We start from the raw sequence: 14,736 nt of genomic DNA, 5'->3' as shown, positions 1-14,736 counted from the left end.
ATGTTTACATGGTAGGGAAAAGTATAAGAAGTTTTTAAGTATTTTAAGATGACTACAAAAAAAAAATGTTGGACTATACAAACCACTAATATACAGTAGGATGTTAAAACTGCATCAAATAGTGTTTTGACAGTCATGTTAATTAAAATGTGTGTATTTTCTATTTAGCTGATTAAAGAATTGCCTATCCATCTAGCATATAGTCGCTGTCCTGTGAAAAACACATCTATCCATTTTTTTCATTTTTCTCTTGTACGTGAATGGTGTTTCCGCGTTACAGACATCGCATTAACGTGGAAATTTAAAAAAATTCAAAATTGGACATGTGTTTTTCACAGGACAATGACGATATGCTAAATACACGTTAACTTTTTTGTTTTGATTGAACTCATCTACGGATGACATGGTCCTTTCTGTCCATTTTAAAAATCAAAAGTGGCCCTTGGGCATTAAAAACCTGCCAAATTCACTGGCAGATGTGTAAAAAAAACCTTGTTCAAAGACCAGAACAATGAATCCTGAAACAGATGGTGTGAACCCCACCGAGCCCTGACCCCTACATCATCCAAGCAGTTTGGCTAACACGAAAAGACGGAAACAACTGTGACCCAAAATCCACAGATGAAACGAGACTTGAAACCACCATCTTGTTTTGTTTTTGGTTTTATTTAATGTGGCAGCATTAGCAATCTTTTTGGGGAAAATGAGACAATAAAATAGATTGCCTTACTCTGACAAATCTTTATTAATACACCTCTTCAAAGTATCCCAAATGGGTTCCATTACTCAAGTAAATGTGACAATAAGGGAAGGTTTCTGTTTTTGTTTTTTGTTTTTTTTTTTAGATTGTGAGTGCCCTCAGTTCTACATAGAAAAGTGTTTTCATGGGATTCGATAACAAAAAGAACGATCTTTTGGTTTGTTTACCACAGCCTACATTATTCATTTAGTTCCCTAGGTCGGACACAAACACGGTGTATGCATCCATACCAAACAGCACATTTTTATTTTGTGGGGAAGAACACATGTGGTGTGTATGGGGACACAAAGATTATTTCAGTTTAACTTACCACGCCTCAATGATCGGTGGGCTACCAAAACCAAGTAGAAAAAAAAAAAAAGTTCAGTGACATGTTGACGATGACACAAACAGAGGCTACTTCATATTCAGCACAGCTTGCGACCTAAGTCCCCCTCAGAAAAAGGAATTTAATCACTTTTTTTTTTTTTTTTTTATCTCCCAGGCCTGTGATAAAGTGCAAATGATGTGCATTTTCTGTGCTATTTCCTGCATGTTTGTTGTCACAGGCCACTGGGGGTTTCTTGGCAGTGGACTTTATCTAGAGAAAAAAAACTTGAGTGCTTAAATTTGAAGCCTGTCAGAGAGTCTTCTATCTAGGTTTTTGTATTTGATGTGTTGTTGAAATTGACTTTTCACGTTTTACATACATAAAAGTCAAATGAATTTTCCTTTTAGTTACTGGGTTGTGTCAATGTGTTTGTCACATTTCCTCGCAAAAGTTAGACTGCATCCAGAACAGCCAGTCTGAGTAAACCCAATAGTGCCTTTGACTTTGAGGTACTTTCCTTTTACCTATTGATTTTCAATAGTGACTCTGGAATCTGGACTTTAGAGATTCACAGCCCACATAGGACTTAATTATGAGTATATTTTAAATTTTAATTTTGGGGGATGGAATATATTTTTTTTTACAATAAATATAAACAAATATTGGAATCTGATCGTTGCAAAATATTTTTTTAAAAATCACAACAGCTAGATTCACATTACAGTCTCAGTCAGCTTACAGTGCGATAATGATTCGAAAGGTAAATGAGTCCCAAATATGACACCGGTAATTTTTTACAAAACAGCTTTCATTTTTGACAGACTCAACAAACACACATCATAACGCATGATTCAAATCTTGGCTGATTCATGTGTCTTATTGTAGTTAGTAAAATTGAACAAGTTGCTAGTGCAGTTCTCCCAAAAATTACATTGCCTGACTTGGTGGAGATTCGCCGCTACTTTCCTCTGTCTCCACTGTGTATCCTTATGCAACACAGCCAATTAGTGGCCACAGGGTAGTCATTAGGACAAACATGTGAGTGACAGCTGTAATAGAAAACAATTGAGCGTGATGCGCCGTCGCAGCGGTGCATGAGGTTACAGTGATAACTTTTGTTCTCAGATAACAGCAGGGAACGTGGAAGGTTTCATACGGCCTGTCAGCCGGGGGACGGGCTGACCTCGAGCCAATTATTTTTTTCCGAGATGGTCAGTGGCTGCTTCCTGCTCATAACTGGGATGGGAAGCTTCAACGGTTCAGCCCGCCAGAAAATATAGGACCTTCTTTTCAATCGCAGAAAGATATACAGTGGAGTTTGAAAGGAAGGCAGTGTTGAACAGATTTTCCGTACAACCATATCAAGCATTGTAATCAGGTTAATGGCCAGGCCCATGCTTTTATGTCAGACAGTGAAGGGTAAATTTACTTCCCACTCTAGTTTGTCTTACCATTCTTAGGTGTGCGTATGGGGCTACCTAGAGCCACATGGTTATAGTTGTGCGGATGGGTACCTGCAATGACAAAAGCAATGACAGATCTGTTCAGTGTTCATGAAACATGCTCTGTATCGAACCTAATACAGAGTGTTAGAAGCATGAGGATGACAATGAAAGAGATAATTCACAAAGTTGTCAACAAAGTAGTCAATGGTGTTTTGGTTAATTGAACTAGAATAGGGTTTTCTTCACATTTGATTAGAGTGTGAAATATCGCTTTAATTAAAAAAAAGATTTTAAAAAATCATAGTTATGGACACAAAAGAAAAATGAGAGGGAAAGTGAGATGTTTGAATCTGCAGAAGGTGAAGTCCACAATAATTATCCTGCAAAAACAAGGTTACAAGCAAGTTTGCGGCAGCGGCGAAACCATTCCAGGCAAAAGAAAGATTTCAAAAGATGGGGCTCGCAAACAAGGTCTTGTCTTGCGAGACCGTAGGCGTCGCAAAATATAACAGTAAAGAAAACACAAAGCTCTCCAAAATCTATGCATTTCAAGTCAACATAAAATGGCTCAATGAATATATAATCTCGAAGTGCATGGGAATGCTAATGAAACAAAGCAAATACAAAAACTCTGTCAGGCATACAGCACATGATAATAGAGGATCCTGGCAGCATATTAGAAGAATATTGATTCTAATTATATGCATTTTTTGCTACTATTTTTGCTTTATTCAAAAAGCGCCAATCCCATTGACACCAATCAGAAAGCCGCACATAAACAAAAAACACAGGCAAAAAAACATGAAGAACAAGAGAGAAAATGATATGTAATTAAATAATTCTATTCAATCACATAAAAAAAATAGTCAAAGCAAGAATCTATTAGCAATGAGCAAACTCCTGACTTGCAAAAACATATGCACTTGTTATTCCATCCAGTTCCAGGCTACCTCAAGCCTTTTGAGATGGTTCCAATACAACGTCTACCGGTATATAATATACTCTGTAACCTATCAGTATTTTTTTTCTGGAAAAACTTACCGTTATATACTTGTATATGATAAAAGTATTTGAAAAAATAGTGACAACTATTTTCATCATATTTCTATCTTTTTTTGTTTTACATAATTTTCCTTTTTTGGTGTGTGCACTGACAATGCTATAGCAATTTTGGGGGGGCTTTTATATGACTTGACAGTTTTTATCTCTTACTGGAGGGATATTTTTCCATTAAAAAGTGAAGTACCTGCTTATCACACCCGAAACAAAATCTATTAGATCTGCTGTTAGATAAACATAGGGCAAAAAACGGACCTGACTAAGCAAGAAGTAGTTTCAGTAGCATTTAATTGTCCCTGCTTAGTTGTGTACAGGGAAGTGTTTGCAACACGCTGAACACATCAACTGCGGAAATCAATAAAATGTGACATTTATTTCTTGCTAAACAGTCCCAAGTGGCCGAGACATGGATGTTGAAGATATTACACTACTCCAATGGCTGTTTTTCAAATGTTTTTTTCAAAATTACAATTGTTTCTCTGTTTTAAGATTTTTGGCCAATAAATTAGGTGATTTATTTTTTCAATTAACTTAAACTCTAATTAAACATTGTAGGCCCATTTGCATGTTTCTATTTTCTTCCGTATCTATTAAGTAACAAATTGTAATATTTTAAAACACACAAACACACAGAAAAAAATCTGTGTTGTTTCCCTCACCCGCTTTCTGGGTAGCTATGGATGTTGAGTAGATTGGGTTGCTTTTACCCAGTGTTGGGTTAATTGTTTTGACCCAGTTGAAGTGAATTTCATTATTCTTAGAACGCGTCGGTGGCGGCTGGATGGCGGCAGACGGCCAACCCTCTGAAAATAGTTGGGCAATGTCATTAAGGGCACCTGGTGTAAAAACTGCTGTGGCCCCTAACAGCAGAAAGTTGCTGCTTCTTCCCCGAAAATGTTGGAAATAAAATTTGTATTATTTTAACCAAAGGTATACTGATAACAAGGTAACCTATTTCTTGATAGCTTCAGCTCTTCAATATGGATAGTTTTTACCCCTTGCTAGAACAAAATCTTGCCCCAACGTGCTGGGTCATATCCTCAACCTAATATGGAGGTTGTAAATAACCCAGCGTTGGCTCTGTCTCTTTTGTACCCAGTTCTGGGTTAACTATTTCACCCAACTTGAGTAACTTTGGACAAGCAGTTTTAAGAGTGATATCATTATTAGAAGTACTACTGCTACCATTAATAGTTGTGGATGTACATAGCAGTTGCTCTAAAAACAGTCGGGTCGAAAAAAAATAAAATAAAATTTGGATCACAAATGGACGGATCCACTATTTGATTCAATTCGACCTAACTTTTTCTTGTTCTTGATGTTGTATAAAATGACCCAATTTTTTGGGGCTGTTTTCTGCTAAATGACTCAATTTTGAAATTGAAGTTGGTCCATTTTTGACCTAAATTGAATTGCTTTTGATCCAGCCATTTTTGTAGAGTCTTTAGTTAATTAAAAACTTTAAAGGTGTTAAAACTGTTTGCGCATGGCCTAATTGTTGGTTTTTCGTCAGCGTTCGTTCAAGATTGCAAAGACGTACGCCAGACATTCGCGAACTGTTTTAACAGCCATAAACTGTTTTTACTGTCACAAAGAAATTTTGAACATGTTCAAAATTTTGTGGCGACATGTCTGAAAAGTCAACATCCACTTCCCTCGCAAACCTTCGCCACTCAGTGGGATACGGCCTTGAGATATGGGATTTATTAGGACATATCACGCCAAAATAACCAAGTGCCAAATTCGGTCCCTTGTCCAAGCACCCGTATGAGGCGTAGCGCATTAAGCTCCACAGCTGCATGCCGCCCGTGGTCATTTCCTCTCTCCCTGTGCTTCTCTGTACACATGGCAACAGTATAATCAGCACCAACAGTCTGCTGTGTTGCCGTGTGCGTACCACGGTGGCTTTAATTTGCACTTGGAGAGTAAACAACAGTTTCCCTAAATCATCCATCGTCCTACTAGGTAGGAGCGTTTGCAGTCGACAGGCAGAGTGCAGGCTCGGCTGGACGCCGCAGAGTGGAGGTCCTTTAGAATGAAAGATGGGACCTTTAGCGAGCCCATTGCTCTAAGAAAGTTGATGAATGACAGTTATTCTCGGCGCTGTGTAGGAATGTGCGCGTGGTTGTCATTGTCGGTTTCTGTGCCTGAGCGAGAGGAAGAACAGATAGATGGAGGACTCCGTCGTAGAGAGTTGTGCTGGCGACACTTCATTTGCTATCTGCCGCTGTGCCTGTTTAAAAATACATTAGAGCCAACTGCCGAAACATCCATTTACATCTGTCACACAAGTGACAGAGGGCAGGGAAGCCTGGCGCTCTCATATCATGTTTCAATATTTGCCCCGTGTATGGAGATAGATGGCATGTGTATTCATAATGTTCCTTTTGTGTTTTTTTCCCCCCTTTGAAACTGAGATTCAGAGAGATTATTGGAGTTTGGTTCCTGAAAATAGAATTAGGATGTCATTGTTGTGCGTTTCGGTTGCTGTTTATAGGATAGCGAGACATAACCTACAACTATGGAAAAGTTGAAGGAACAGCGAGGACGATAATGTATTTCATACGATGCAAGACATCTCATGTTCCACACAGGGTAAATACGGGCATAAGTGACATAAAGTTACAGTAAGCATGTGAACGACTCTTTTCTGTACAAGCTGTTCGTGTAGCCTGCCACTTGATTGGTCTGTAACAGATGTGACTAACAAAACCTATAATATTTCTTCATAAGACCTGCCTGCCTTTTTCCCCAAATACTTTCTAGCATCTTCAATCAAACATCTGAATCAGATTCAACATACATAAAAAAAATTTATTCTTAAATATCATCATTAACTCATTCACTGCCAGACATTTTCAGACCCTCTTTTACCCTAACGTTTGCAAAAATTTGAAAAAAATTATAAATAAATTCCTGGGATTGAATGGCTGGTGGACTGTGAAAAAACAAATAATTACGTGAATGGCAGTGACCGAGTTAAGAACAGATAGAACAAGTTACAGATCATGAACCAGTACTCTGCATTGGTTTTGATTCCTAATAAAAACATGTATTGGCCATCCAGAACAGGATATGCTTCATTAAGAGCCTTAACACAGCATCTGAAATCTGAGGTCTAATTAGATATACAGCACTCAGGATGAGTCCCTGCATGACCCCTGACTTCTAAAAGCCATAAGATTGCTTAACATCTCGATACATCATCGCTGCCTCCTTGGGCGGCCATTTTAAAATAACCTTCACGCTCCCTGTGTCAACGGCCATGAAGGTAACGAAACGGAGCTGAGCAAGAAGGCTGGCGTCCCTCGGTGTTCATTACTTATTGCCGTCATCATCATTAGCTCAAACTGCTGTGGTTTAATCATATAGCTGATTAATGGTGATTGACGTGCTTTCCAGCTTGTTGGGTTAAACAGGGTCCCCATCTAAATTGCTAAATGGATGTTTTCTATCACTTCCCTTAGGTCGCAGCTGTGAGTTTTCAGACGGTGTCAGTCAAATGCAGAGGCCGAATTAACTGTAAACCTGTTATGTTGGGGCGGTGGTGTTGCGGTGTTCCACTGGGTAGCATTGCCCAATGATTACTCATGCCATTTTCTTTTACGTATCACCGCTTCTCTTGCGAACGAGTTTGCATAATAGGATCCAGATGGCACACTAGTGACTCAGTAATCTGACATTTTATGTGCTATTTTTTTGCACATCGCATCCGTATACAGCACTTGGGAGGCAAGTGGGGGCACGCTGAGCCGACAACGAAACACCTCTAGCCTTGTGCCAAGGTTAACTAAGCATTTGCAGAATTGATTGCAACGACATGCTTGAAGGTACTGTGGAAACCCGAACATTGATCTGGAAATTTGCATTCAAACAAACAGCTTGCCTTCATATCCACAAGGCTTTGTGGTGAGGATTCTAAAGTGTGGGTGTACTGTGTTGTTCTTTTGGAGACATTGCAAAGGAAGTGATAAAGTAATAATAACATAATTTAAAAAAAAGGAGTATTTGCATAGTAGTAATTGCTACAGTCTAGACTTTACATACACCCAATACGAGGAGAGTTGTGATTTTTTTTTTTTTTTTTTAATGAGAAAGAGAACATTATTATTATTGATGTTAATTATACCAGCATGCATAGATTATGAATGAATATGTATTTTGCTGTTTGAATAATAAGTTAGATCTACATAATTTACATGGCATCTCCCAACTCGGGTGGGCGTGTGAGCTAGCAATTGTCCATGCAGGCCTGCTTTTATAGAATTAGGATGACGCGTGGGGGTCTAGTCACAGTTTGCAGTCATGTTTTACAAGCAATGTATGTAATCCTTCATAGGATTTTTACTTCGTTTACCATGTTAAAACAGTCCTCTTTTTCTGTGGATGTGCCAGCATCTACTGCACCGTGGTTTGCCTTTCTCTTTCAATTCTGTCTTCTTGTATGCAACTGCTGGGAGTCTCTACCTCAAATGGCTGACATGTATAATAGATAGATCGATAGTAGAAAGTTGACTTTTACTTTTGGATCCTTTTGTGACAACCACCCGCCAACCTCGACCTTCAGGCCCTTGTAAAGCCCCACTTGCTTCCTCATATGTCCTTCCAGTCAATTCACTGTAAGCTCCACCCTCTTCATCTGGCCTCCTCTTAAATTGAGTTACTTTTTCTTCTTCATATTCAGTACTTGTTTATCTTATTTGATTTGTGACCTTTGTCAAGCTTTTTCATCTTCCCGGCCTGCCACTGTTAATGTTTTATTCAGTTTTTGCCTGTCAGGTGTATTCTTTTTTTTATTTTATTTTTTATTTTTTTTGCAGTTGAAGTTGTCTCAAGATATTTTTGAAATGCAATAGTTTGCACCAAGGTTTTCTGTCAAACGTGGGGTCCGTCTTCGTGATAGAACAAGATTTCAACGGGGATTGTGACACAGCCTGTTTTTATGATGCATCGGTGTACGTGTAGACTGTAGATGGTTGAATAGGTGCTTTTAGAGATTAAGTTTCTTGCACACCTCTATTTAAATGTCACAATCCATTAATACCTATAAATTTCATAAAATGACAGACTCGGCTCATAGCTGAAAGAGGTTTTTCCGATGCAGCTGACATTGATTAGTGGTAATACTTTAGCTCACTGGAGGACTTCCGTGTAAGTCTCCGTATGTATTGTGCAATATACACCTCAATGTGGCATTTAAATAGTCAGTATTGTAGCAATGTAAGTCTTGTGCACCACATTTGAAGATTTGAATATGCATGAAGTTCTTCCACTTTTCAAATGTAGGCCATATACAATTGTCAAAACGATAAGAAGAGAGGCGCAGCGCAATGAAAAGTCCAAAGGCTTACTGTCTCAGTAATAACAATGGAGAAATGCCGGATAGGGCTGGTTAAAAAAAAATCTCCTGAAAGAAATACAATAGTGGAAGACACAACTCTTCCAGGGTTACACTGTTTAAAAAATAGCACAAAAGAAATTGTGAAGCACAGTGTCAATGTTAGTTTGCGCAAATACTTTAGTGCAGCGGTCCCCAACCAATGGGCCGCGGACCGGTACCGGGCTGCAGGCCACTTTGGACCGGGCCGCGGTGGACCGCACAGATGAAAGAAAAGAAAAAAAAAAGTACAGTACATCCGGTTTATTTATTATCCGAGGCTGAAAAACATTTTATTTTGAAAAGTGACCGGATTCTCTGCGTTACATCCATCTATGACTGACTCTTAACGCATGTTAAGTTGTCTCCGTCGCGTAGCGCTAATATTAAATGCACAAGCTAGCAAATGAGTTAAACAGGCGTATTTGGAAAGTTTCTCCGCCACCCCCCAAGGGACGGGGAATAGTTACAGGGCCGCGAAGGGTATAGACTTGTATGAACCGGGCCGTGGCAGAAAAAAGGTTGGCGACCACTGCTTTAGCGCAAGCAGAATATGGTGAAGCGCTAGGATGAAAACAAGACGAAAGGTTGACCAAAGAGCAGCCTTTCAATCCCCGATTCCTAAGCGCTCATCGCAGATCTATCAGAGTCCCTTCCCAACATCGCTCTCCAGAACCCGCATCCCATTAGCTCTGCCGAGTGCAGCTGTTGTTACTGAACAACCCCAAGGTGGCGGCGGTGTTACCGAGCTTTCACAGTGTGTATGAATGCACGTGTCTGCATGTGTGTGTTTAAAGTGTGTTAAGTATGAATGTGCTTGCCTGTGTCCCACTGGTTCTGTTGACAGCCCGGTGACACTTGGGCTCCTCTCACAGCAAAGGAAAGGCAAACCACCAAGGGCTTGACATTTAACAACTGACAAAGGCTGTTCACATTTTACCGCAGAATGCTAACTGCCATAATAGCCTGCGTTTGGAGGCGGACAAAGCTATAGGCGCCCGGGTAGAAGCAGCTTGAGCCCCTGATTGATATCCCGAGCAGAGCACATTGATCATCTGAAGATATAAAGTATTTCCAGATGGTTCTGCTTCTAGCTTTATCTAACTCTCATATCTACTAATGGAAAAAAAAAAGCAATGAACAGACATCCTAAATGAGCCCAACAGCTATTCTACTCGGACGTCATTATGCATTTATAAGTGCATTCTGTAATGAGCGTCAAATGAGCTGCAGATTGCAGTGCTCTCGCTGCCTTCCAAGTGCAATACAATCCCACTTTGGCCTGTTTCTTTGCCCATTTCCAGTAAGTATCGCCCTTTACCTCATAAGTCACAATCACCCCCAAGACGCCACAGGCCAAGTGGTTACTTGACTTAGCCATGCCTCTCCATCTTGACAAATGCACTCTGATCACCTCAGCAGGGACGGAAGGGCAGGAGATTGAGGTGGACCTCATACCAGTTCATTTTGAAATGTGATTCGCGGTGAACTCGCGGTCGAGTGTGACCCTGTGTGATACAAGGCAATAAGAGATCCATTTTATTGAAGCCGAGCTTTATGATGTTCCTACAGAGGCAGCACGCTTTCACATTCCTACACCTCAAAGCTGAATGACACGTTTTTGTTTTTTTTTTCGATGGGAAATGATCTCTTCTGGAAATCAGTGTGACACTGTGATATTGTCATCTGATGTGCCATTGTAGGATTCGTGTTCTTACATAGACCTGTGTATATAGTATCCTGTATATTGAGAAACAAGTGAGTTCTTCCAGCAGTTGATTGACATACCAACAAACTCCATTTGCAGACTGTTGAGACGCAGACTTCCTTTGAGTGGAGGCGAGGAAGAGGTAGAGGAGGGTCCGTATATCGACAGCAAGGATAAGCACAGATTTATCTGATGTCTTCTTAAAATAAAAGAAGTAACATCATCAAAACTGCCTTTATCCGTGCCTTTATAGACCAAACCTCCTCTCCACTGAGACGCACAGTTGAGCACACACACCATTGCGGTTAGGACATTAATTTCAAGTTGACTACACAGAAAACACTCCAGTTAAGCAGATCAAAAACATACAGCTCATATACAGTATGAGTACAGAGGAATGAAAGAGGACCAGTTGGGTTTTAAGGCACAACATGATGAAAAAAAAACAAAAAAAAAAACAATGTAGGTCAGCTGGAACAAACATCAAGAGGTACAATACATTATTAGCGTTTCATATATCTGTGTTTTGGCGGCATTCTTTTTAATTAGGCCCAAATAGCTCACACACAAAGGCATGATGAATCAGAGACAAAGTATTGTAGTGGTATTAATGACATTGATGGGTTTTTTTTTTCCGAACAAGCCCACATCAGTAGGTCACTTATTGAAACAGAGCCTTTTTGGGGTGTAACAGTACATACTGTATTTGTATTTAAGACCAACAAAGTTTATATGCACACATTTTCAATTCCACTGAGAGAGCACTGCACATTTACAATCACTTGCAAAGCAATAGCACGAAATACAATTGATCCCCTGCCTATATATATTTAGTCCAAATATTTATGGTCAACTTTCTTTGGAAGAATTTTAGACACAAGATAGCTGAGGAAATGTATCAAAGGAAGTTTTCTCGTAAAAACAACAGTCTCATGTGGAGACTGACCAATATGTGAAAAAAATATTAAATGAATCAAATGAGGAGGAGGTTTCCACCCGACAGCGATGACAAACAAGATTGGCACATGGCGTTTTATTATATGTAACAATCATTAAGTTTCATTATATGTGACAATCAGCCTTTTGGAGTGCTGTGGGTTGGCCTGCTTCTGGCATGTAATAAGATGGCATTGCACTCTAATTTGCAGGTTCTGTCTTAAGCTATGCTGATGAGAATGGCCGTTGAACCAATTTGAATAATAGTGTATGTACGATTACACCCCCTGGAACAAGAGCAAAGCGACACAAATGTTCATCTTCATAACACAGACAGGAGAACTAGGAATACATAGGTTAGCGGCAATACACGACAATTTACACTGCAGGTATAAGCTGCCTCCACACACTTTCAAAATATTGAATCCCAATTCCAGGTTATGGATTTTAGTTTTAGTCACTTTTAGACTCGATTCGGGAATAATGTATACAGGAAGTGATTAGAGGCAACTTTGACCGTTTAACAAAGAACAGCCATCCCTACCATGGTGACTCTGGGAGCGGACGGGCCAATGTTTTTCTCCTAGAACACAGAACCAAGCGGTTATCTATTAGATTATTCTGTTTGTATGATAATAAAACAATTAAAATCACAACAAACATTTAACGGCCAGTATTTATATTTAATAACAAGATTAAGGGCAAACAAAATAGCAAAACTGTGTTTCAAAATAATTAGATTTACATTTGATAAGGTGGGGAAAAAAATAGCCAATCACCAATGACATTTTTTTTTTTTTTTTTTTTTTTTAGAAATATTGAACATCTTCTGCCCCTTTGCAATCCTAGTTACATATAAAGTACATGTAGTCATAATGTGTAAAAAAGGTATATTGTGTAACTTTTTATTGATGCTTTGGTTGATGCCACTTGACACCATGAATAGAGCATCAAGTGGGCCATCCTTATCCATGAAACCAAAAGCACACTTTTGCCCCCACCCCCATCCAACCCACCAACCACACTCACACAGAAAGAAAAAGGAGGTGTTAAAGTGACTGACGTCCGTGCTTACTGACACAACAGGGCTCCAGCCATGCGGTACATTGATCAATCCTTATCGATTTGCCATAACGTTTTTCACCGCGCCAACCTCCCACGCAGAACGGAGGCGTTCCCCGACACCGGGTCTGAACAATACGAACGGTAGTGTTGACCTTAAACCCACTGACCAAATAAGCTGGTGTATTAATGATAAGAGGTAGGTGTGTTGAGCAATGAAAGTGGTGCTGCAAATAGTCTGATTAGCATGAATTTCAGTTTTTCCACATGAGCATACTAATAAGAGCGGAAGCTTTATGGAACCCCTTGTGAGAGAAACATTCAAACAGCACATGTCAGCCATTTCAATGCAAAGGTACACAATGGATTGGGACAGAGAGGTACTACTCTAGCGTAACTACGCAGTTTGTCTTCCTCCAATTCAGAAATGCACTTCTCCTCTTTATTTACAACCACCTAGGAAGCATAACTAGACAGTTGTACTGTACATCAAGGGAAAATAACGTAGTGAGTAACACTATTTACCATCCAACTTTAAAATAAACGGTTTAGCTCATAAAACCTAATCTATCATTTTCTTTCTCTTTTCTTCACTTCCTCTTGTCCTTCTTTAGTGTGGTACACGCCATGTAATGTAATTCTGTCACCACAGCGAATGTTTCTTTAAATTGCAGAGGAGTACCAACAATTTTACCCACCTGTGTCGATATGCAATTTCAGGTTTTGCTACTGTTTTTGTTTGAAGTGTTATTAATTTAGTGCTTGTTGATACACTTTCATGGTATGCGACGTCCTATAAAATATGCCGCAACCTCTAAAATCAAACACCCCTTAAGTTCTACGGTTTGGAATTCAAATATGCCTCATCATGTATCACATTGTGCGAGTTTATTATTATTTCTTATTTGTTTGTTTTTTCACGTATTTATTTTAGTTTATGATGTTGCTTTCTGTTAAGATAGATAAGACTACCAAAAAAATAAGGGTATTATTATTTCCTGGAATTAATTGCATTCAAACACAACAGAGTGCCTCTACACTTGACTGAGAGCTCCCAACAACATGCAAATGCATTTCTTTACGGTCTAACAGTTTACTTCAAATTTTGCATACTATCTTCACATCACTTCAACCCCTCCAAAAGATGAGTCTGCAACATGCATGATCAAAACACATTTGCACAATTCATGTAGTTGTATCATCTTTTATGTCCAAAGTGTATTAAGACTTAAATGACAGTAAAGTTCAAGTGGGTTTTGTTTCCACTTTATGATTTCATTTTGGCAATGAGTTGTCATAATTGCGCACTGATCAGTGTCTGCTAGTAATTACATACTGTAGTTCCGAATGGACAGTCTTTGCACATTCTACCCTAATAAAGAGAGCAGTACTGGAATAAACCACTTTCTGCTACTGGATGACATTGAATTTATTTCTGCCAATAATCAATCAATGCCTTGATATGATATGAACGACATGATTAATGTTAGACAAAGATGACAAGGATAAAGTATTGATGGTTGTAAAATGTTTCCCCAGAAGACACTGTGCCATTTCCTGCATTTTTGGCTTGCTCTGTCTTCAATGCTTGTAGCTTTATGAAAGGGAACAAAAGGGACAAGGAATTCCTGCAGGATAGGATATGATGTGTTACATAAAATATGCCAAGTTTAAGCAGACTGCCTGGCTTGCTGATCCATTTTGTGTCTTTTACATATTTTTTTTACCCTATTCCAGTATTTAATAGTGATGGGAATTTTGACTCTTTTCCGAGAGCCGATTTTTTTTTTTTAGGCTCGACTGTCTGAAAAGAGCTGACTTTTTCAACTTCCAAACGGCTCCGCAATGTTTCTCCTGTCTCAGTTAATTTCTCTCCAAGTTCAAATTAATTAGTAATTAAAAAAAATACATTACAGCGTATATGCATTATTTATATTGCTTTATTTATTCACATACTCCGAGTGCTACAAAAATAAACAGTAAAATACAAACACAAAGGACCAATTTAATATTTTTGTGTGTAGTTAAATAATTAAAGGAGGAGCAAAAAGTTGCAGTTCATTTGCTAGTCTTTTCTCC

At 39.0% G+C, this 14,736-nt stretch overlaps 2 protein-coding genes across 10 annotated transcripts in view; one reads left to right on the top strand and one right to left on the bottom strand.

The window, feature by feature from the left end:
• The window catches only part of LOC147129530 (transmembrane protein 238-like), a 143,471-nt gene that overhangs the window by 14,170 nt on the left and 114,565 nt on the right, over positions 1-14,736 (top strand). Inside the window, exon 4 of one of the 4 annotated variants that reach the window (XR_015082525.1) lies at positions 10,759-10,822. The exons of the other annotated variants lie outside the window; for them this stretch is intronic. The gene's annotated coding sequence lies outside the window, so the exon portion shown is untranslated. Of the gene's footprint in view, positions 1-10,758; positions 10,823-14,736 lie in introns of those variants that run through there. 4 annotated transcript variants of the gene reach the window in all.
• Positions 1-14,736, bottom strand: part of shisa6b (shisa family member 6b) — a 66,306-nt gene that overhangs the window by 11,099 nt on the left and 40,471 nt on the right. For 2 of the 6 annotated variants that reach the window (XM_086016416.1, XM_086016418.1), the window contains exons 4-6: positions 12,140-12,178; positions 2,522-2,584; positions 1,071-1,091 (exon numbers count right to left, since the gene is read on the bottom strand). The exons of 1 other annotated variant lie outside the window; for it this stretch is intronic. In XM_086016416.1, the coding sequence (XP_085872542.1) occupies positions 1,071-1,091; positions 2,522-2,584; positions 12,140-12,178 (123 nt within the window). The remainder of the gene's footprint in view (positions 1-1,070; positions 1,092-2,521; positions 2,585-12,139; positions 12,179-14,736) is intronic. 3 more of the 6 variants (XM_086016419.1, XM_086016417.1, XM_086016420.1) reach the window with 3 other exon arrangements.

The sequence above is a fragment of the Filicampus tigris genome, chromosome 19 (assembly GCF_054856515.1).
Source record: "Filicampus tigris isolate MCC_2025a chromosome 19, RoL_Ftig_1.0, whole genome shotgun sequence".
NCBI classification, from domain to species: Eukaryota; Metazoa; Chordata; class Actinopteri; order Syngnathiformes; family Syngnathidae; genus Filicampus; species Filicampus tigris.
The sequence above is the reverse complement of the archived record's forward strand: the minus strand, read 5'-3'. Positions and strand labels throughout refer to the sequence as shown.